The sequence below is a fragment of the Artibeus jamaicensis genome, unplaced genomic scaffold (assembly GCF_021234435.1).
Source record: "Artibeus jamaicensis isolate MK-2021 breed Jamaican fruit bat unplaced genomic scaffold, CSHL_Jam_final contig_391, whole genome shotgun sequence".
Classification (NCBI taxonomy): domain Eukaryota; kingdom Metazoa; phylum Chordata; class Mammalia; order Chiroptera; family Phyllostomidae; genus Artibeus; species Artibeus jamaicensis.
In genome coordinates this window covers 33,143,308-33,168,307 of record NW_026521814.1, presented here as the reverse complement: position 1 = coordinate 33,168,307, position 25,000 = coordinate 33,143,308, and the positions used below count along the sequence as shown (strand labels likewise).

The following is a 25,000-nucleotide window of genomic DNA, read 5'->3' as shown; positions in this document are numbered from 1 at the left end:
AGTGCTTCCATAATCATGGTTAATTTGAGATACCTGATCCTTATATATATAGCTGTTTGAGCAAAAATATTAGATGTTACAGTAGAAAAAAAATTCCTAGTCTCCTATGTCTTTTGTTTTTTTTTCTTTAATCAGTTTTTAATCTCTGTACAGTTTCTTGCTCTCATGAAGTCCTTGCAGAATAATGTCATACCAATGTTAGTAATGACAATTTGGGTGGGGAACACCTTTAATAATGGCACAATGTAAGAATATAAAGAGTAGAAAACAGGACTTGTGCTGTTTTCATCTTAATCTTGTCCTTATCTGTGCATATCTAACTCTCCTTTAAGCCATTCTTGCTTCTCTAGCTTCTGACACGTCCCTTCATTCCTTTGTGTCTCCTCCCTTCTGTCTCAACATCCTTGATGTGAAGACTAGCTAATCTGTCCCCTACGCCATGGCCTTGGGACCATTTCTCAAAGACTTCCCCCATGGGCAACATTTCCAAAACTTCCAAATTTATCCGCCAGGCTTGGAGGATAAAATGTGACAGAAAATGACCAACTGGGTGAACTGTTGTATAATCTAGAGACATCTTACCTGGCCTGTCCTGGGCCTAGTCTCTACGTCTCCTCTGTTGTCTTAGCATGTAAATCAATGACAGCCATGGGCTCAAAAGTGACTGTCTTTTGAGTTGTTTCCTTGAGCTATTCTGTATTTAGAATGAGTGTGGAATCTACAGTAATAGTCATCAAATTCTTGTTCGGTTTGCTACTTGTGTTTTACAGAGTTTGAGAACTAGTCTGAACTCAACTACTATTTTAGTGTCCTCCTCATGAAAAGATTAGTCAAGGAATATAAGACCTAAAAATTTGTCTAGACCTATCTTTGCTGTTGAGTTAACAACAAAAGAACACACTATGTAGCTAAATCTCTCACACTGCTGATTCTTAGAGCATTCAGAAGTTCAAATCAAATATTACCTGGGTTGTAGTTAGGTAGTTTGGAAACTCCAGGCCAGGTATCCTCTGTAGGGACTCCCAATACCTATATGTAACCAAAAAAGACAGAGAAAAATGAGGGGGTGATGAGGTGGACAAAACAGGTATAGAGAGGCATGAAGGAAATATGAGGGAGGAACAGGGAAGAATTAGATGTAGATCACGTTACACCAGCTGATACATACAAGAAAGAAACTTTGTGTTCCCATATTTATAGTTTTCATGGGCAAAACTAGTACATTCCTATGATTATACAATGGTTAATTTTATGTGTCAACTTGACTGGGCTGAGGGGTGCCAAGACAGCTGGTAAAATATTATTTCTAGGTATGTCTGTGAGGGTGTTTTGGGAAGAGATTAGCACTTGAATTGGTAGACTAAGTAGAGATCTGTCCTCACCATTATGGACAAGCATCATCCAATCCACTGAGGACCTAAACAGAACCAAATGGCAGAGGAAGGGCTAATTCTCTCTCTTCTTGAGTTGCGACATCTATCTTCTTCTGCCCTCAAACATCAGTGCTTCTGGTCTGTGGGCCTTCAGATTCTGGAATTTACCACCCGCAGCCCCCTCAGTTCCCAGGCCTTTGGCCTCAGACTGAATCACACCACTGGCTTTTCTGGTTCTCCAGTTTGCAAATGGCATATGTCAGCTTCCATAATCACATGATCCAATTCCCACAATAAATTTCCTCTTAAATATCTCTATATATCCTATTGGTTTTGTTTCTCTGGAGAATCCTAATACAGGTCCTCAGCCCGTGTCTTTACTAACTCACTTGTTGTCCTGAGGCAAATTATACAACCTTGCTTAAAGTCATATTCTCATAATTTAATATCTATTGCATGACTAACACACATTAGGATGCTATGTTGGGAGTTACTAGTGATGTCCTTTTGCCTTAACAGCAGATATTTGATGTTAAGGCAAAAGGACATCACTAGTAATGATGAGGCCATATGTATACTCTCTCTCCTGTTGTTTGTGTGTGTGTGTGTATGCACATATATATGTATATCCTATTCTTTGTGTGCATGTGTGTATACATGTGTGTATATATACATACATACATATATATATACACACACAAACAACAGGAGGCACTTGACAGCTTAAATTATGTCTTAGCATGGGCATTCAGCTGTTCTGCAATGTGCTGAAATTAAAAAGGTTCAGATTACAGACCTTTAGGCAGTGGAATGTTGGCTAAAAGTGATCCCAAACCTAACTCTAGTCCTTTCTACCAAATTCATCGTATCCACTTGTTTTTTCTGTGGCCCAGCAGCTTGGATGTGGTATTTGGTTTTTAACTGGTGGACAGTAATAGTAACAACATCAGTAAATAAGATCTCATTTATACTCTGGATTGCCAAATTGAAGCTGTGGTTTCAAATTAATAGGAAAAGAGAAGTCTTTGGAGAACAGAGTCAATACATTTCAGATTTTGGATGGTGCTGTTTCTGTGTGTTCCCTTGTAGGTGTCATCTTTCCATTCTTTTATGATAATCATAAAAGCCCAATGTCAGTTATATCTGGAAGCTATATGAATAACATTGGTTTTGTTTATTGATTTTAGAGAGAAAGGAAGGGGGAGAGAGAGAGAAACATCAGTCAGTCGCCTCCCATATGCAGCCCCAACCATGAACCCAAACCCTAGGTATGTGCCCTGACTGGGCATTGAACCCACAAACTCTCGGTGTATGGGACAATGCTCCAACCAATTGAACCACCCAGCCAGAACTAGAATGATATTGTTTTTATAAAATATCAGTAAAAAGCTAGTACCTTTTATTATACCACTACAATATAATTCTTCTTAGAAGTATTTCATGTACAAAGAGTCTAGAGAATTTATTTGTAAAACAGCAGTCCAAGGGTTATGGCAGGAAGTCAACTGGCCAACAACTGACTGATGCTAATACAAAAGAAACCGCAAATCTCAATGCCCACCAGCTTGTTGACTAGGACTCTGGCTGGAAGGTATATTTTGTGGTGCTTTTTAAGCATGTCTCCAAACAAAAGACACGGAAGTGCTACTCTCCCTCATATAATAATGATTTAAAAAATCATGCCACACAGTAAAATCTTTTCTTTGATCTATTCCCTAAACTAACTGAAAGTCTTGTTAAAAGCTTGTATGATCTTAAATGATGGCTTTTCCTATCAACCCCCCTGAGCCTGAAGAACACTAAGAATCCTAGAATCCATTTTGAAAAACCAAATGGACTAATTCTTCTTTTGTAGAAATGGGCCAGAGGATGGGTCTTTATAAACCTACCATCTTGTGTATTTGCATAAATATGCATGTAAACAAATGGGTGTGACTTACATGTACCCATATGTCTTCTGTTGACTGGCAAAGTACAATGAAAAGAAAGCAAAGATAATGAGAAGAAAGCAATGGAGAAATAAGTAATTATCACATCCATATTTTTCTAAGGTATAAGTTACCAGAATTTGTTGGTTATTTTGCATTATATTTAATTAAATCAACAAAATGAATACCAATAATTTTAAAATATTATGCTAAAGACTTTAAACTTGAGGTTTAAAAAGTTCAAACAAAATTCAATATCCTTTATTTGGAAATCTGATGCTGAGTTTCTATTTGAAAGTTATTGAGTTCGTTTTCCCTTTAGAAAATTACTAAATCTCTACCTCACTGTCTGGGAAACTGAAAACCAAAAATTGTTGATTTATGCCCTCCCTAAAGGCTCTTAAAAAGGCAGCTAGTGAGTGCTCTATTTGAGAACACAGTGGGCTGCAGGGGCTGTTTGCTGCCTTTGTTGGAATGGAAACTTAAGGCATTTTGATTAATGGATTCGAGGTCTACATAGTTTGTTTTACTCTGATTTTAGAACCACAGCTGGAATTATTTGTTAAAAACACTTATTGAATGAATTAGATTTCAGAAAGCTGTGACAGCTACTCAGATGTGAACACACACACACACACACACACACACACACACACACACATTTCAGAAAGATGGTAAAAGGAAAACTCAGGACACCTGGTTATGTCTTTATTCCTAAGAATAAGATCTCAGGATAAGTACAGAGGGAAGGTGTGTTTAGAGGTGGGGAGGTTTAGAATGGACACATTGCTTTCAAAGAAGCCACTCCTACATCCAATAGCATAGACTGGAAATAGATTTCCTATTTTCATTTGTGTAGGCCACGTTTAGTAAAACACAAATTCAGGAACTATCTGTAATGTTTAATTTTCTAACCTGTTTGAGGTAGAATAGTATTAAGGACAACATACTACTGACTGTGGTGATTTTCCACTTTGTCCTCAGAGTATGAAAGTACAGGGATGATGACAAAACTATGGTCCTCCTTCAACAGGACCAAGGGGGAAATGAGATGTAATGAATCTGACCTCCTGATTTCCACAAAGGATGGCTAAGCAGTATGGAACTATATCCTTGATCAGTGCAGATCAAAAGTCAGCAACGAACTAGGCAACTTGACAGACTTGAGAAAAAAACTACCTGGGGGAGAAAGGGAATCACATAAACAGAGAAGAATATTGTGATCTTAAATGATGGGAGCTACAATATTTTCTTTACATTTTGTTTCTTGTTTATTGGTTTTTCTTTACACTTTCTTCAAAGAAGTCACAATGTCATGGAGTTGGAAAACCAAATACAGGTGGTCCCTGATTTAGTGTGGTTTGACTTTCGATATTTTCAATTTACGATGGGTTTATCAGGAGGTAACCTATCATAAGTTGAGGAGCACCTGTAACAGTTAAGACACTGGAAATCCATGGAGGTCAGTTATGCAAATTGCTTTCCCTCATAACGTGAAGTTAGAGCTGGGTTCAGAATTCACGTCTTCTGACTGCAGGCCAGTGTTATTTCTAATACGTTTACTTGTTTTAAATTTGTAATGAGTTGTCATAAATGTCAAAATAAAGTCCCCTTGATTGATTGCAGTGTGATAAAGACAATGTAGAAATGAACATGGCTTTCTGAGCAAGAACTATTAGACTGATTTGTTAAGACATGTTTGTTTTTGCTGCGTCACTCATGTTTTGGTACTTTATGTCCAGATTCAAGTTCAAATTCTTTCACTTAATGAATTACCTAAAACATCTTCAGATGACCAGTGTCAATCAGCAAAGCCAGTCCTGGAAATTTGAACCAATTAACTAGAGAGCCATCAGGTCTTGAGCCCATTCTTTCTGTTCTGTTTTCTAAGTGCTGTGCTAAATGCTTTTAACAACATGATTATTTAAAGATAGTATATAATATAAAAATCAGTTTATATGTAACATTTTTAAAGTATTTTTATTGATTGTGCTATTATAGTTGTCCCAATTTTTTCTCCCCTTTCTTCCCCTCTGCCCTGCAGCCCCCCGCCCCCCACTCCACCATTTCTCCCCATACCTTAGTTCATGTCCATGGGTTGTATATATAAAGTCTTTGGCTTCTCCATTTCCTATACTATTCTTAACCTACCCCTGTCTATTTTGTGCCTACCAATTATGCTTCTAATTCCCTGTACCTTCCCTCCTCCATTCTCTTCCTCTCTCTCCCCACTGATAACCCTCCATATGATCTCCTTTTCTGTTATTCTATTCCTGTTCTAGTTGTTTGCTTAGTTTTTGGTTTTATTTTTTAGGTTCAGTTGTTGATAACTATAAGTTTATTGTTATTTTACTGTTCATATTTGTTATGATCTTTTTCTTAGATAAGTCACTTTAACATTTCATATAATAGTGGCTCGGTGATGATGAACTCCTTTAACTTGACCTTGTCTGGGAAGCATTTTTACTGCCCTTCCATTCTAAATGATAGCTTTGCTGGATAGAGTCATCTTGGATGTAGGCCCTTGCCTTTTATGACTTTGAATACTTCTTTCCACCCCCATCTTGCCTGCAAGGTTTCTTTTGAGAAATCAGCCAACAGTCTTATGGGCACTCCTTTGTAGGTAACTGTCTCCTTTTCTCTTGCTGCTTTTAAGATTCCTTATCTTTAATCTTGGGTAACTTAATGATGATGTGTCTTGGTGTGTTTCTTCTTGAATCCAACTTCTTTGGGACTCTCTGAGAATTCCTGGACTTGGATTTCTAGTTCCTTCATTAGACTGGGGAAGTTTTCCTCTATTATTTGTTCAAATAAGTTTTCAATTTCTTGTTCTTCTCCTCTGGAACCCCTATGATTTGGATGTTGGAACATTTAAAGTTCTCCCAGAGGTTCCTCAGCCTCTCCTCATTTTTTTTTTGAGTTTTTGTTTGTTTCTTCATTCTATTACAGTGAATGTTTATTTCTTCCTTTTGTTCTAAATCATTGATTTGAGTCCCAGTATGCTCCCCTTCACTGTTGGTTCCCCATATATTTCCCTTTATTTCACTTTGTATAGCCTTCATTTCTTCCTTCATTTTGCAACCAAACTCAATCATTTCTGTGAGCATACTGATTACCAGTATTTTGAACTGTGTATCTGATAGGTTGTCTATTTCCTTGTCACTTAGTTTTTTTCTGGAGTTTTGATCTGTTCTTTCATTTCGGCCATATTTCTTTGTCTTGGCACACCTGTTGTGTTGTAAGGGGTAGAGCCTTAAGTATTTGTCAGGGTGGAGCAATCCACTTCCCTGGGTTGTGGCACTGTCTGGATGAAGGTTTCTTCTTTAACTCCTTGGTTGTTAGACTTCCATGTAGTTTGATTTTTCCAGCATTTTTGGTTGTTTTTTGTTTTTAAATTGGCTGTTATCCTTCTTTTGGTTGTGTGAGGAAGTGAAGCACTTCTGCCTGCCTCCATCTTGGCCAGATGTCAATATACACAACTTTCAAATGTCCCAACAAATATACCTTATTTCAATATTATAATTTATATTAATTATCTATCTATCTATCTATCTATACTTTCATTATATATATACAATTTATGTTCATTTCACATATATTTACTTATACTTCACTCTTTACTCCTAGACTGAACACTTGAAAGCACAGCCAATTCATTTTTCTTTTTCTTCCTTTTTTCTTTTTTAATATACTTTATTGATTATGCTATTATAGTTGTCCTGATTTTCCCCTGTTGCTCCTCTCCACCCCATTAATACACACATAAAGGTAAGGAAAACACCTTAGGAAACATTGAGGAACAACCAATTGATACATTGATGTTTCTCTCCTTCTCCCTCCCTTACCCTCTCTCTAAAAATAAATAAAGTCTTTAATGTATATGATTGTCTAACCACTATACTATACACCTGAAACTAATACAAAATAATATGGAATGTTAACTGTAATTGAAAAATAAAATTTAAGAAATGGAACCACACATCTTAGGAATTTGGTTTTGGAGGAACATAATAAATACTGTATTTCTCTCACACTAACATGGTAAAGGCTTTGTTGTTATTGAAGTTCTATGAAAATTTACTTTCTTGTTATCAGTTGACAAAGATCCACGGCCAATCATATAGTAGAATTAGAGCTGGGGGCAGCAAGACAGAAATGTGCTTGAGCAGTAATGGCAGAAACTGCCTGGGAGACTGAGCCAATTATAACAGGGAGCAAGTGCATTCATGGAATGCTACAGGACGACACGGGGGTTCCTGACCACTCATTCCCAAGGTGCTTATTATACCTGTGGCAAATACCACAGTCTCCACAACCTTAACACATAGCTTAATACCTCAAAGCAGATGGACTGCATTATTTGTCTAAAAGGCAAATTCGATTTAAAGTATGAAATGCAGGTATTTCTTCTCCCTAAGAGAAATTCTTCTCTTACCTCCCAGATCTTTTCCAGCTGTTCAAAGACATTGGAAACCCCAGGAAACAAAGGTTGACCCTGGAACATTTCAATAAAGATGCAGCCTGCACCCCTAGCAAAAGAAATAAGAGTCAACCTGACAATTTCAAAGAAAGCATACCTGGAAAACAATTACTAGCATCTCTCCTCCCCCAAAATATTTTAGGAACAGTTAAATAGAGGCCACATGCTATTAAAAGTCTTGGGAGGAAAAAGTCCCTTTGTCAACCAAATATAAGAACATCCTACAGCTTTTTGTTACGATGGAATGCAACCAGCATTTAGGAACCCAGTATAGATAGCAAACATTTTAGCTCATTCAAGCTTATTAGCTACCTGTTTTAGGAGAGGAGGGGAAAGCACTAAACCTACGAACTAAATACTCTCCCTGTATCTAAGATGCCAGGATTGTAAGGGGCACCAATATTGTCTGTGCTATTAAGAAACAAAAACCTGCAGGTAAAACTATGACATGCTCAGAATGTCTCTTTAATTCTTATTAAAAGGGCTGTTATACATTTAATTAGACAGATTATTTTTTCATATGTTAAACTTACACATGCAAAAACTGGAACATTAAGTGAAAGAAATTGATTTAGGTGACCCTGAAACTTTTTCACATTCAGCATTTGTCTCAGACCCTTTGATGTCTGTGTTTATCCACAATATCATCCTCTGTATCAGGAGTTTGATGACACAGCATGTCTTAAAATAATCCATTAAAGACCAAAGAGTCATGGGTGCTGGGCTTCTAAGCTGACCTTGCAATTACCCAGAGTTAGCCTATTTTTGACTCCTGCTTAAAGAATGTTGCTAAACATGACTGATTCACTCACTCCCTTTCCACAGCTGTTTGGTTCCCGAGGTTAAAAAGGAAAAGGAAAAAAAAAGCTCTTCTGTCTACAAGATTCTTCCAAGTCACCGAGACACATTCTGCAAGTTTTTGACACTGGTGTGTTCAATGTTCACACACTTGCAGCAGTGACTGCAGTCGGAAGTGCAGCTCAGCTGATGGGTGTTGTAAGATGCTACTGATTGTAAATTGCATCCTGATGTAGGATGTGCTGAGAATGCGCATCTTAAAATATATTAAATAGGGTGACATACGTTTTCCTTCCTATGTAGTCAAACAAGAGGGTAATTCTTGAGAGATAGTAAAAAGTAAGATTTATTTTGCCAATAATACACATTTTTATTTTTATAAATCTCTTGAGAGATAAAATGGTTCAGGCGACAGACTACACTGATTATCCCCATGCTCCAAAACTTTCACCCCGAGTCCCTTTCACTAACGCATAAATTTGCAACTTCTTTAACCATCTTGACATGTTTTGTGTGGCATAATATAGAAGAATATATAAGTAGAAAATTTTATTATAAATCATCACATTATTAAAAATTCATATTAAGTATGGTCTAATAATATTCATATGTATTTATCCCATATGGTACATTTTTACTTTTTCCATATGACTTTAAACACATACTATTTAAATTACTTTAAATTGATTGTGTAAGAGAAAGCAGATATCTTGGATAAAGAAGTTTAAGAGTAATTTTTATCTTGTATCTGGTGTAGAGACAGACTATATATATATATATATATATATATATATATATATATATATATATATACACACACACACATACATATATATGTATATTATTTTTTAATTGAAATTTAACTGTATTTTATATATCTAAAGAGACAAACACCATTTTCATGAGGTAATATCTGGTTTGCATTTAAAATAATGAACTGGCTTATTCTTAGAATTATATATATATGTGAATTATATATACATACACCATATATATGTATATATATATACACACACACATACATACTACCAGATTGAGTTTTGTGAGCAGATTTTCCCCTCTCTAACAACAGGTTGTTTTTACCCCCAATTTTAGAAAAGTTGCTTTGTATACAGTTGCTACCATAATTACTTTTCACTAAATTTTCATGTACAGGAGACATCTTAATATGTGATACAAGAATTTTGATCAGACAAATGTAACTTAAGAATCTGGTGAGTAGTAGCTTGAGATAAATTTTTAGAATTGTTGTCATTTTAATCATTCTCATTAGCTTGTCTTTCAATATCCATATTCTTTTTGCTTCTTGTCTTTAAAGCAACAGATATAAAATGTATAAATTAAACAACCTATGGAGAAGAATAAAAGTAATGAAAAGTTGTCAAAGGGTTAAAAATCATCCTGGTTGCTGGCAGTGGTCGACTCTGAGATAAACCAACTCAGAACCCAAGCTGGTGCGTATCATCGAGTCTCTGCCCACTGCCCCGCACACTGTCTTTGTATGTATTTCAGAGGTCTCAAACCATTTCATTTTGAAGTGAGAGAAATATATACACATACACATATGTATGTATGTTTATACATTAAACACATACGTACTTGTTTTTTAACTGATGTAAAATAGAAGTGTGCTGAGGTTTAAAGGCTTAAATCAATTCTCTATCCAATACCCTGACGCCTTCCAGAAACCTCAGGGTCTCACAAACCACTAGGAGGCCTGGGCATTTTAAATAAGGTTCAAGTCCACTTTTTTCCCTCCCCTCAAAAAAAATTTTTTATATGAGTATAAAAAACTTGTTGCCTTCTCGTACCTTTTCATGCTAGTGGCTGCAGGGAAACAAGAAGGAAGTCCTTTTGTTACCCAATTTCTTAGTGTCCTTTATCTTCTATTCCACTAGGACAGTATAAAAAATTATGTAAAATATACTGGAGAAGGCTGGACATTAAGGCCATTGTGCAGGTACTATATACAGTAACACAAGATATTTGTATTACAGAATATAATACTAATATTTGTTTAAAATTCTTCATGTTTATTTACATGGTTGGTATCATATAGGCATTCTATGGAGTCTTTTTTTTTCTGAAGTTTCACTTAACAGCAGGTCAAAACCTTTCCCATCTAACAAATCTAGAGCCTAAGGTTATGTACAGATAGTGTGTGTGCATGCACTGGCGTACATACGTGCATGCACTTAGAACACTTACAAGACAAACAAAATTCATAAATCGATTACATTTTAGTATCTGGAATATCTTAAGCACCATAAATACCAATGCATTGGTAAGAAAGCAAGTCTGCATATCTTAAGTTTGAAAGACAAAGGATATTTTCTAGGAAAAAGCATTGTTCTTTAAAAACTACATGATTCATCTTTCTATTTTTTCATTTTTTTCTTCAGAACTGTTCTACTTTTTATTTGCTTTATAAACAAGTCATGTCATTTTTATATTTTTTATTTGATTCTTAAACAAGTTATGTGGCTATCACCTACTTTGCCCACCCCAGACTAGCCTTAAGCAAACATTTTAAATATGCTGAACATTGAAGTCCTTATGGCGAACCTGCTCCTATTTCCTTTTATTCCTGTTTTGTTCTTAAATTTTTATTCCTATGGCTCTTCTTACCCTTCATATCTTTAGGCTTCTGAGAGGATTTCTGTTCTGTGGAGATACCCTTGAGGCAGCCCATGTAGATGAAGGGGAACTTCACATGCAGGGGAAAAAAGGACCCGACGGCCTCAAACAGTGAGTCCTTCCAGAGAGGAGAGATGCACTGGGCCATTTTAGTGCTCAAACTGGGCTTCTTCAGTTAAGTTAGAGAAAACAGCTTATGCATTTTCTGCTTTTTCTGGCTCTCTTCCTAACCTTTTCCCTATTCTGAGCATGAACAAATTCTTCTATAAGAGAGAAAAAATGATTCCTCAAATTTCTTAAGCAATCTCTGGGGACATAAACCATCTCAGGTTTTGGGAGGTGCAAGGAGCATATATAAAAATGTTAGAAGAAATAAATCAGTGTTTCATTTTTCACTGTTGTGATTAATTCAGAACAACATAATGTTGTATGTAGCAGTGACGTGGCATTTCCATTTGCTTTTCCCCAGGCCACTCTTTGTATTTGGAAGTTTGCAGGGAGAAATCTGCAGTCTCTCAGACATAACTTTCTGTGGTTTTAAAACCAGCAGCTGCCTGAAGTCAATTTTGAATATAGGACTTGGTGTAGCAAAATAAATCCTTCTTTAAAACCCAGTTTACCACAACATAGATGAACCTTGAAAACATTATGGTAACTGAAACAAATTACATATAGAATGACATACATTGCTTGATTCCATTTACATGAGGTACCTAGAAAGTCAAATTTGTAGAGACATAGAGTAGATTGGTGGTTACCAGGGACTAAGGGGAGGGAGTATTAGGCAGTATTGGTTAATGGGTACAGAGCTGCAGTTTGGGAGGATGGTAAATTCTGGAGACAGGTAGTGAAGATGGTTGAACAAGAGTGTGAATGTAGTCAATGCCATTGAATTGTACATTTAAAATGGTAAGCTTTATGTTATAGAAATCTTAACACAATGTAAAAAAATAAAAACAAAACAGTGTGATCATCCTAAAACTTTGAGTTTTCTCACTGAAATTGCTAATGGGATCTTTTAAAGTTTGATAAGGTAGCAGAGAGAGAAGAAAAATACTGGGGGATTAGAGAACATTTGGTGGTTAGTGTTGGAAATAACCAATATGTCCTACTTGTTCATTTTCCCAAATCTAGCCATTTGCTCTGGGCCTCCTACTGACCCGGCTGCTACCAGGGCTCATTGTGAATAAGAGGCTCTTGCACTGCTGTGTTACAATTAGTTTCTTCAAGACAAAGGTCTAATGCTCACCACCATCATTTACCTCCTTAAAGGCATTCAGTTTGAACCTTTTGAATTTGAATGGCCTGGCAGAATAGGACTTTTTTATTTTCTTCCTTTGTCAATTGGAAATCTTCCTGCTCAGTTTCCCTCTTATTGCCGTGAAAAGGGGAAAAAAGTGGATGAAGAGGTATTCCAATGTAAATACCCAATATCTAACAGTGATGTAGAGAGTGAACAAATACAATAAATTCAATGGAAGATGGCTACTGCTCTATTTCTACATTACTTTTACGTTTTACTGGGCAAACAACAATAATAGTGAAATGAATAAGAGTAATGACAATAATTTTAAAGTTGAATTTTGTTTTGTCATTATTCATGATTAAATTAATAAAACACTTATCAATGCAGTACTATAGATCTTTCTAGTTGCAGTAACAAGATAAGGGATACCTAGTTTAGGAGAGGCTTACAGAACTGGGCTGGGTGACCCAGTCAGAGTTTCAGGAATGAATACCCAGAATGCAGCACACAAAGTTGAGTAGATGAAAAATACGAAGGAGAGGATAAGAGACAAATGCAGTCTAACAATCTTTCATTGGTGCTCCAGAAAGTGAGAAGGGAATGAGGTAACATTCAGAAAAAAACTGATGAAAAACATGGATTCATAATTGGAAGAAGCACAAATATATATCAAGGGTAAGTAAAAAAGAAATCCACATTAGACAACTTACATTGACAACTGCATAATAACCAAGGCAAAGGAAAACATCTGGAGAAAATGAAAGATCACTTGCAAAAGAAAGACAATAAAGCTAAAAACAAACTTTGCTACAATTAGGCTAAAAGCAAATTTAAAAGAACAACAATGGGAGACTAAACAGTAAAACACTATCTCCCAAGCTCTGAGGGAAAATAACTGTCAATACAGAATTACGTCCCCAGCAAGACTATCTTTCCTTTCAACGATGAGAGTTTATCTTAAGGCAAACAAAAACTACTGACAATTTCAACACCTTTCACTAATATAAACAGAAAAAAATGATATAAAGATTTGAATAACACTATTAATAACCTTGAATTTTTGAACATATGTAAAAGCCCGAACCCAACAATTTGGGAATAAACATTCTTCCTGAACACACATTAAATAATTGCCAACACTGAACCTGTACTAGGCCAGTGCTTCTTACACCATCTTTGGTGAAATACCAGTTTTTTCTCAGTTTTTTGCTAACTTCTAATTTTTTAATAATTCCAAGCCTAAAATTACGAGAATAACACCCTTCGAATAGATTCACAAATTGTCAACATTTTACTGTTTTCATTGCGTCATTTCTTTCCTCCCTTCCTTCCTTCCTTCCTTCCTTCCTTCCTTCCTTCCTTCCTTCCTTCCTTCCTTCCTTCCTTCCTTCCTTCCTCTTTCTTTCTAACTACCTACCCAGATATTTACCTCTATTTTTTTCTGAAGCAGTGGAAAGTAAGTTGCAGACACCTGACTCTTCATCCCTAAAGACTTTTGTGTGTATTCTCTACGAACAAAAGCACTCTCTTACATAACAACAGTGCAATTGCTAAAATCAGAAAATTCAACATTGATCTGATACCCCTACCTATTCCACAATCCATATTTAAATTTCTCCTTTTGTCCCTATAGTGTTCTTCAGCTCCATTTCCCACAGGATCCAATCTAGGACCATGCATTGTGTTTAGCTGGTGTGTTTCTTTAGTCTCCTTTAATCTGGAACAGTTTCACTGACTTTCAAAACCTTGACCTTGAAGAAACAGAAAATGCCACCCGAAATACACCACTCTGGCATAAGAATTATTTTGTGCTAAAGGCAATTGAGAAAAAGCAAACACAGGATGAGCTCTCTGCCTTCCTCTGTTTGTCTGAACGCAGGGCATAAATTCCCCTTGTGAAGGTGTCTCCTCATCCTCCCACCCTTTCCACACCAGCAGGGGGGCACAACCTTATCACCAGAGAGAGAGATGGCACCAAGAAAAATCTGCACTGAATAACCTGCTAGGTAACCTTTATTTACTAGTAGGGTCCCCATAGATTTATCTTTCTACATTCTATGGCCCCTGAAAGGTCCAGGCATCTTCTTCCTTTGTCTTGCCACTTCTTTACAATGTACCGTCCTTTGTCAGGATGGTATAAAAGCCTCCAAGTCTAACTGCTTCTTTGGGGTTTTTCTCTTCTAGTTAGGAAGCCACCTCCTCCACGATATGTAATACTTTAAACATCAAATCTAATCTGTGTGCCTCTCTCCTGTTAATCTGATTTTCCATCAGTTTACTTTGCAGGCCCATCCATAAAACATAAGGGAATAGAGAAAAAATTTTCCTCCCTTTTACCTCTTAAAGCATACAGGCCAGTTATATTGCAGACTGTCTCTCCAACTGAAATTATCTGATGTTTCCTTATGGTCTCATTTAGGTTATGCTGCCTTTTTTCTTTTTTTTTCTTTTTTTGGCAGGAAAACCTGAATGATATATCCTTCTCAGTGCATTATATCATGAGGTATAGAATATCAGTTAGTCTCATTATTGATAATATAATCTCTAATTACTTGGTTAAGGTGGCATCTGCCAGGTTTCTCTACTACAGAGTTACTATTTTTTTCCTTTGTAGTTAATTAGCAATTTGTGGAGAGGTACTTTGAGACTATGTAAGTATCTTATTCCTCATCAAACTTCCCCTTTAGTTTAGCATTGATGATGCTTATTTGAATCAGGTACTATTATAATAGTACAAATAGTGATTTTTGAACTCCATCATTTCTTCTCCAGTTATTAGCATTCTAGTGAAAAGAGGAGCTTCCTTTCTATCTACCACCTGGCTATCTTTAATATAGACTTATATATTCTATTTTTTCCAGTGGGTTATGATCCACTATTCTAATCATTGATGTTGATGCTTAAATTGTACCAGCTCTGGTTAGTGGGAGTCTCTTCAAGCTGCTTCCTGTGTCCTTTTGACATATTTCCATCCTTTTTTTTATCACTTTGTAAAAAAATTTTCCCACCCAATAAGATGTCCTTGACCTATCTTGTACTTTTTTCTGCCCTAGCCTTAGAATTGACCATTTCTTCAAAAAGTTCTAGTTCTTTTTCAGTAGAGAATGATATTAAGAAAATTAAGATGGGGGCAGACAAGCATGTATGTAAGACACAATAATAAAGTTCTTTATTACAAAATGCAACTAGCAGAATCAAATGCAAATCTCCCTGAGAGAACCCATGCCATTCAAGGTCTCAAAAAAAATCCCACAGATGAAATTTTAAAGAAAACTAGCATATCACTCTCAAAAACAACTAAATATGCATGAAAAAAGACATCATATGCAAGAACTAAAAGAAACAATAAACAACAGAAATAGATTTACAACAATCTTTGCTCCAGTAATGTAAGATCTTAGAGACAAAATTATAAAACTTTACTAAAAGACATTAAAGAACTAAACAGATGAAGAGCTATAGCATGTTTTTTGTAAAAAAGATTTTATTTATTTATTTTTAGAGTGAGGGGAAGGGAGGGAGAAAGAGAGAGAGAGAAGCATCTGCTGGTTGCTTCTGCCTCCTCTTCAGGCCCTGAGCAGGGATCAAACCTGCAACCTGGAAATCTCACCATCAACCTTTCACTTTTTGGGATGATGCCCAACCAACTAAGCCACATTGGTCAGGGCAAGAGCTATACTATGTTTAAAAACTGGAAGACAATATTACAAAAATGTTAATTATTTTTATAGTATTCTATGACTGGAATGAAATTCCAGTGAAAATCTCATTTTTCATGAAACTTGATTTTTTATGAAACTTGAAACACTGAATCTAAAATTTACATGAAAAATCAGAGGGGAAAAGTAGCCAATACACTCTGGAAGAAGAATAAGTGGGGAAACTTGTCTTACCAAACCTAAAGTATTATTATAAAGCTATAGGAATTAATACAGTGGGACATTGGCACAGGAACAGATAAATTGACCCCCGTGGGAAAGAATGAAGAGCACAGAACCAGACCAATGCATTTACGGAAACTTGATATGTGAGAGATCTGGCAGAGCAGATAGCTAAAGAAACGGATCAGACAATTTATTAGCATATACGAAAGTTAATTCACAATGTTTTAAAAGTTAAAGTGAGAGGAAAAATTGTTACAACTATTAAAAGAATGCATGGGATAGTATCATTCTGACCTCAGGAAGGGAAGCATTTTATAAACAAAAAGCAAAAGGGCTAATCATAGAAGAAAAGATTGGTATGATCAGCAACATTAAAATTAAGAACTTATGTTAATAAAGTGTAAACATGTGAAAACATAAGCCATGAACTGGGGGAGGCTTACTCGCAATACACACAACTAATACAAGATCCCAGAATATAAGAACTCCTATAAATCAGTAAAGAAAGAAAGGGAAGAGAAGAAGGAGAGAAAGGAAGAGATAGACAGTCAGGGACAGACAGAGGGACCAAAAGAAAATAAATAAAGACAAATGGGTATTCCACAGAAGAGAAAACACAAATGGCAAATAATCCCCAGATGATATGCCACCTCATTAGTAGTAATTAGAAAATTTAGATCATAACATCATACTATTCTACCCACTTGATTTAGCAAAAATTAAAAAATCTGCTATTATAAAGTTGGTGCAGATGTGGATAAGGATAATGTCTCTAACACAATACTCTGTTGGTGTATAAATCATTACAACCACTTTTGGGAAACAAGCCGGCACTACTTTGTGAAGTTAAACATCACATCCTGTGACACAGCAAACATATTCCTAAGTACCCTTGAGAAATCCTTAAATGTAAATACCAAGTATATTCACAACAGCAAAAACAAGCAGGACAACAAACACACTAAATGAAATATTCATCAACAGGAAATAAAGTGTAACCACACAGATCAACATGAATGAACCTTAGAAATGTATCGAGTAAAAAAAAAAAGTCACAGAAAATTAAAACCAATATAACACCACTTTTATAAAAACTCAAAAGCAGGTGAAACAAATAATCTTCTTTATAATTCATTTAAAATGCAAAAATATTATTTTTAAAGGGGCAAGGAAATGATGCAAGAGAAAAATTCAGAGTAGAGGCCCCTCTCGTGGGCGGCAGATTGATGGGAAAGGGACCCAAGCAGGTGTGACAGTGTTACGTTCTAGTTGTTCCAGTGGAAAGACAGTTTATGGAGCTCACTTCATTATGCTTCAATCTACATCAGTTTCTCAGTCTTCACAATGTTGACATTTTGGACTGGATAAGTCCATGCTGCGGGGGACTATACTGGGTACTATAGGATGTTTAGCAGCATTCCTGACCTCTACCCACTAGGTACCAGTAGTACCACCCACCCAGCCGTGACAGTAAAAAATGTCTCCAGAGAGATTGCCAAACATTTCTGAGAAGCAAAATTAACCCTGTTGAGAAACACGTATATAAATACATGTTATATATATATTTGAATGTTTTAAATAATGTTCCATAATAAAACAAAGTTTCAAAGTGGTAAGTAGAAGTTTCACCCTGTCTGTGAAGCACCTAGAAAGTGACCATTAAGAGCTGAGAAAGCAGAGCCCATCAAAGGCCTTTGCAGTGACAGTGAGCACTGACAGTGCCAGGAGGGTTTTGACTGGCAGAGATACTTGCAGCAATGGCACCAGGTATTAGAAAATCAATGGGTCCAGACACACTGGAGGACAACTTTTGTACCTGTTCTCAATTCTAGAATAGGTGGCATGGTAGAAAGAGTACAGGATTCAGAAGACACCTTAGGCAAGACCTTTCTGAGTCTTCGTTTCTTCAACTGTAAAAACTTGTGGAATGATTTGAAAAAAATCACATGAGCTACGTATTTGAAAGCACTTTATGTTTCTGAAGACAAATGTGATTGTCATTAGAGTTATTATAAAAAATGTAATACAAATGATAAAGTAACCCTCAAGGGTAGGATGACTCACATTTCTTCATCTTTTTGGCACTAGCTCTTACCATATGTCCAGCTCAGAGGAGTATTCAGTAGCTCCCAGCAAAGCATCAGGAGGGCGGTACCAGAGGGTCACAACTTCTGAAGAGTATGTCTGACTGGGAATGGACTTGGCCCGAGCAAGACCTGACCAAAGGGGAGAAGCACAGAACTCATCGTCCTGGGTTTTCCTGGAGAACCCAGTGACACATCTACCAAGGAGGGTATAACTGGCTGCGTAAACAATATTTTAACACTAATACACAAACTCTGGGTGCTTTTAATAAAGCTACTCAGCTATCTTGATCCTTGTGTACTTCTTCATCAAGGGAATTTCTCAACTTTTGGCCTACTTTGCATCCAGATGTAGGCTTCCTGACTAAATTCTCGCCTGTGATATGAACAGAAGTGACGTGTGAACTTCCAGATCGTGCACTTAATGGACAGGACAAGCATTCCTTCCTTTTCTCCCTCCACCAGGCTGTCATGAGAAGGTGACAGTTATCTTGAAATATGCAGTTGGGGTGACATCCTAGGGATGGTGGGGCCTCCTTAGAAGTTGTGACTGCTTAGGTCTGATGGTATGTGAGAGTAAGTTCAGCTTCTAGCCAACTTACACCTCTGTGATTTCGGGTCTCTGTAACAGGAATAGAACTCAGTTCATAACTAACGTGGCCAGCCTCCGCTTTAGTGGTGCAGACTCCCCAGGTAGAGAAAGGGTGGGGACTGCTAACCCAAATTAGTTAGTTTAGTAGGACTTCAGACGAGTCTGTTTCAAAGCAGTCCTCTGTGCAATGAGAGTACTTCCTCAGTCAGCTGCTGATCTCACAGAATCACATGATCTGTAGCTGGAAAAATATTCAATAGAAGAGTCACTGCTGCAGGGAGCTGATACATGAAGTCTGTTAAATGCTTACCTACCCAGATGAAAGCTACTATCTCAGAATAAAGTACTGTAGCTAGAGTACAACTATTTGACATCTGCCAAACAGAAGAAGGGTTCCTCAGCTCACACAGAACCAGCTTTTCAACAGATATTTATTGAGTACTTGCTATGGTGCCAGGCCTAGGGATACAATGATAAGCAAAAATGGACCCAGGTTGCCAACATAATGCCTCTAATCTAGTGGAGGAGTCAAAATTGTCACGCAGGTGTGTGGTGTGGTATGTGTGTGTGATTATAAATTGTGGTAAGCACTAAAATGGAAAGCTAGAGTAACACTCAGGAAAAATCTGCATCACTTCAATGGAAATAAAAGCCTTATAGTCACACCTACCTAGAGACATAGTTGAGCAGGAACAAGTGTCCTGGGGCCATCTTTGCAGGAGTCTGTCTGACCATCCAGAGCTTTACCCGGCCATCCTGGGACATCCTTAGTCCACCCTTACAGAATTTGTATACCCACCTAGATTTATAGAAACCTACCAAGTGTAGTTCACTCTTACAGATGTCTCTGTATAAAAAATGGCAGTGGCTAATAGGGGTGCGAAAGTTTTCGGGTCTGATTAGACTGGAGTTTGATAGAATCCTACAGCTGCCATTTTCTCCCTGTTTCTTGCCTCACACTGTGGTAGTTTCCTCTGTGGTAGTTTAATATGAAAAGCACCACGCTCTGTGGGCCTCGATTTTTCAAAGGCCAGGCCTCATCAATGCTTTAAACATGCGTACACAAAAGCAGCATTGTTCACAGCCTAGAAAAAGACTCGCGGGGCAGCTTACCAAAATCAGCCAGTTTGAGCTCTCCCAGGTGACTGATGAGTAAGTTCTGAGGTTTCAGGTCCCTGTGAAGAACGTGTTGGTGGTGGATGTACGCCAGGCCCCGCAAAAGTTGAAACATGAAAAGCTGGAAGGAATGAACACCTTATCTAAACAGATTTGAGCCACTATGTGGGATTCTCTGCTAAATCAGAAACACTCATCTGTAAGAATATCATAAAAGTGTCTCTTGAGAGAGAGGGAGTGGGGGCGGAGAGAGAACATTTTATGTTTAGAGGGGGAAAAAGGACAAGGAAAGTCAGGTAAGCAGCCCGTGTCCTAAACAAAGAGATTCTGGCTTTCCCTGACATCGCATTTCTTTGATATTGAAGGAATTATCCTTTCTTAAAAATCTAGAGCAAGTTTCCTTTGGAACACTAGTTATTGATTTAGATGTAAGAGATTTAATTTTTATACCCCACTGATGAACTTGGCATAGGAGATCAAAGTTGACCTGGAAATGATATACGAAGGTTTACAACTGCTTAAGTTTTTCAGGCTCTCTGATATGAAACCCTTTTAAAAACACAACACAAGGAGACCAAACTGGAAAATATACCCTTAGATGGTAAAAGGAAATAAAGGAACCATTATCTTTTTAAACCTATTTTTAAAGTCTTAGGTTCAAAGTTGAAAATAAGGGAAATAAACATAAAATAAGAGGGAAGAGAGACTAAAAGAAATTAGATCAAAAAAGAAATTCAAAAGAGAACAAGGAGTAAATAGAAGAGAAAAGAAAAAAGGTGGGGGAAACAGCAGAAAAAATACATTCTGGGCCCCAAATTTTAAAATGTTCCACATTATAATAAGGCACAGAAACCAGACATTTAGGTTCTCATCATTATAGAAGTTTAAGGTTAAAAAAAAAATGAATGCTTAGTTTTCCAAGTGTCTTTTGCTATTTTCCAGTGCCACTGGCAATTGAGAATTTAAACACCAACATTAGTGTTTACAAAAACCTATGCCAACTGAGAACATGTTCTGACAGTTTAGAAAAGAAAGGACCAGCCCCAGCATTCCTGGGGACACAGGCTAAGTAACAGATACAGAGCTAAGCGAATAAACCCACGTTTTCCATCACATCTCGGAAACCAGGAACTTCAGAGCTTCTAGGACCTGTGCTGATCTACCAATGACTTGGAGACATCGTAGCCAAGGTAATGCGCAGCGTGGTCTGACTGAAGCAGGAGCCTGGGGAGTGCAGCCACCATAGCGTAGCTGAGGCCGTGTAGGTTTGATACAGGCCGCGGATCAGTTGTACAAGCTATTTACAAATGCTGAAAGTTTCTGGAGGCTTCTACTTCAAATGTTCCCTGGTTCTATGAATCTTGCCAAAGCTTTATCTTCTTGGTGCTTCAAACACATACCCTGTTTACATTTTCCATTCATCAAATCACTAAGCTACCAAAGTACAAATTTCTTGTGTCTCATCTAAACCTTCTTATTGGTTATAATGTTCATGGAAAAGACAATATAAAAAAACCACTGAAATTCCAGGTGAAAAATAAGATGCCACGGTATATGTTGTTCCGTGGGAAAGTACTCAGGACAGAGCAAGATGGAGGCAAGTGAGGGACAGGAGACAGAAAGATGGTGATCACTGAGGAAGACAGACAGAGGAAGGGAGAAAGGGAAAATAATATTTACTGAATGCCTTTCGCTTTTTATAATTCTCAAAACAACCCTGTGAGGAAGATAGGCTTGTCCTCAATTTACAAATTGAAAAAAAAAAAAGGAAACTTAAAAAATACGTCTAGAAAAAGGCAGGGCCCAGTGTCAAAAATCAGGGCCGCCTGACTCTGCTATTACACCATCCTGAGAAGCCAGAGAAAAGACAGAAAATTAAAACATGACAGGCAGAGAGGGAGTCGGTAGCTGAGTCAGAAATGGAGCTTCTCCGTGGGCCAGGCTGAAATGCCTTTCATGTCCCAGGGATGGCCTGTTCTTACTAATTAGTCACGCTTGCCTCCTACCTTCTTGCTCTCAGCCTCTTTCCTCCTTGGCTCCACACATGTCTGTCTGCAAGCATTTGGAAGGGGTAAAAGCACTCTGGTGTTAAGGTATGGTATTTCACAGCCACACTGCTCAAAACTGCATTGCGTGCTGACTAAGCTCACCACCCACTCACTCTTTAATCCTTTACAACCTGGATTCTTCCTTCAGCACTGCCAAAGCTTCGCTGACAATATGACCCAATTTGATGGTGTTTTTTTCAGTCCACATCAAGCCAGATCTGTGGGTGACTCTTTCCAGAGAGGCATCCCATACCCCAGGGCTCAGTTCTCTTTCCAGCACAATGAGACTCTTGGGAACAAAATGTAATTCCTTTGGGCTACTGCCATCTGGGCTGGAATCCCTCAAATCAGAGCAGTCAGCCAACTCCTGCAGGGAAGCTTGAGTCCTTCCACTCACCAGGGATCCCTGGGGCTTGTTAAATCCAACACTGGTGAACCTCACTCTGATCCCCATGTCTCACTATGTCTTCTGTGATTACTACGCAAAAAATAAGCCTCTCTGACTATTCTTTTTTCTTCCCATAAGCTCATGTCTATATTGCTCTGGGCTTCCTCTTATTTAATCCAATATCCATAGTTCCTTCCTCAACCAAATTTTTCCACTGCTCTCTTCACTCCTCAATCCTGGTTTAAAAACCCTCTACAACTCAACCTCCGATGAATTTCCTTTTGGCTCCTTTCCTTAAATGGGACCTTGATTTCACTGCTTCCTTATAACATCCTCAAGTGCATGTTAGTTTCTCTACAGCTTACTCATACATTTGATCACTGAGAGGTGGGGCCAACTGTGACCCAACTCCTTAATACCACTTCAAAACCATTACTTCTCCACCCTTAAATAAAAACCCCTGTTTCTTGCCACCCAGCTACATTTTCCTCTGTCCCTCTTTTCACTCTCATCCACACAAGTCCCCACCACACTCCATTATTCACTGAAGACGTGGGCTCCTGGATCACAGCTGTGGCTTCCTTGATATCAATGGCCACATGAACCAGTTAAGCTGACTTCCTCAGTTCCAGTGATCTGCTTCTCCAATCACCTTCAGCCCCTCACTTCACGATAACATAGTGGGTCTTATCATCATAAGCAACTGTTTTAATCACATCATTCATATATATATAATTTATTCATTTTTACCATGGTCATCAATAAATTCCATTTATTTTTCCATCAATGGAAATCCAATGGATACCTCTCATGCCTTCTCTTTGCAGCATTTGGCATTGTTGACTATACCTTCTTTCCTGAAGCTCTCTCCCTTGGTACTACAATCTTTTAATTGTTCTCCTACTTCTCTGACTGCTCTTTTTATAGGTTCCATCCACTTCCTCTTCTGAGCTCTAATATACTGAAATTCCTTAGGGTGCCCTCCTTGACATTCTCCTCTTATCATTCCACATACTCTTAGCCATCTTATCCACTCAATTAACAACTGTAATCTGAAGATTTCAAAATCTTTATCTCCAACTCAGACTCTTTCTTGAACTCTAGACCCATGTAGTCTGAACATTCCATAATCACCCCAAACTCAGAATGGCTAAAACTTGCCTCACTATTTACTTCTGAAATCCACTTTCTCCTCTCTTCTTCTCTCTTAATGAATAGCACTATTATCCATCTAAATATGCAAAGTTAGAAAAATTATTGCTGACTCTTTTGTCTGTTGTGAACTCTAGCTAAGTAACTGATTGCATATATGCCCACTTTCCTCCACCATCGCCTCACAGCTGCACCACTGTTGTGCTGATTAGCCTCAGTGTCAAGGTGGGAAGCCTAACAGACACCAGCATTTAGGGAATGACTAGAGGAAATGGGAGGATGGGATGGGAGTAGAAGAAACACAAGGAGAGAGTGAGGTCAGGGGACAACATTTCCCGAAAACGTATTGCCCTTTCCCAAACTACTCCAGTCATCGGAGTAAGCTTTACAAAAAGAAAATCTGAAATTATCACTTCCTTGTTTAAAATCTGTTAATGGCTCCTCAAATTGAATACATGACACAGCTGGGCCCTTCATGCACTGGCTCCTACTTCCCTCTCAAGTCTCATCTCTGATCATCCCCAACTCTGCTAATTCCAAACTTCCAGCTTTACTGAATTATCATCAGGTCTTGGAATAGACCATGCCTTCTCTGTCATCCCAGTTTTTTCACTGCTGCCTCTACTATGGGGTACTCATCCCTACTCCCATCTGCTTTGATTGGATAACATCTTCCTTTCTGTCTCCCTATGCCCAAAACACATCCCTCTGTTTATTAGTGTGTGTCCCTCATACAACCACATGGTCCTTGCAGTATAATTTTCAACTGTATTCTTGGCATTTGTGACACCCTCAGGTATACCCTCCTTGAAACTGTCTCTTCCCTTGACTTGCATGAAAATGTATTTTTTCTGGGTCATCTGCATTCTTAAAAGCTGATTCCCTTGGTCCCTTGCTGTCCTGTTCCTCTTCTCAGTCTCTAAAGGCAAAAGCTCTATCATTAGTCCATTTCCCTTTGTGGATTTGCCCTTTTGGTTATCCACTCTCTTGTCTTTACCCACAAACTCCTTGTGCCCATTACCCTCGAATCTACATCTCCAGCTCATGTCGCCCCTGCGCACCAATCTCCTCTTCAGCTGCCTGCTGCTCATTTCCCTGGGAGCTCATTCTGTCTAAAAAACAGGACTCCTCCTCTTCTCCTAACTAGCCTCTTCTATTTCTATTAACAGAGCTATAATTCTCCTGGTCAATCAGACCCCAAATCAGTCACGTTTGGCCCTACCCTTACCTTCCTCATGTCCTTGATGAATTCTTCACCGTTACCTTTTTTCACA

At 37.8% G+C, this 25,000-nt stretch overlaps 1 protein-coding gene across 1 annotated transcript in view; it reads right to left on the bottom strand.

Annotated features, from left to right (window-relative positions):
• CDK15 (cyclin dependent kinase 15) overlaps window positions 1–25,000 on the bottom strand; it is a 78,956-nt gene that overhangs the window by 32,494 nt on the left and 21,462 nt on the right. Inside the window, exons 7-10 of the mRNA XM_037153464.2 lie at window positions 20,136–20,259; window positions 18,442–18,562; window positions 7,737–7,830; window positions 966–1,029 (exon numbers count right to left, since the gene is read on the bottom strand). Of these exons, the coding sequence (XP_037009359.2) occupies window positions 966–1,029; window positions 7,737–7,830; window positions 18,442–18,562; window positions 20,136–20,259 (403 nt within the window). The remainder of the gene's footprint in view (window positions 1–965; window positions 1,030–7,736; window positions 7,831–18,441; window positions 18,563–20,135; window positions 20,260–25,000) is intronic.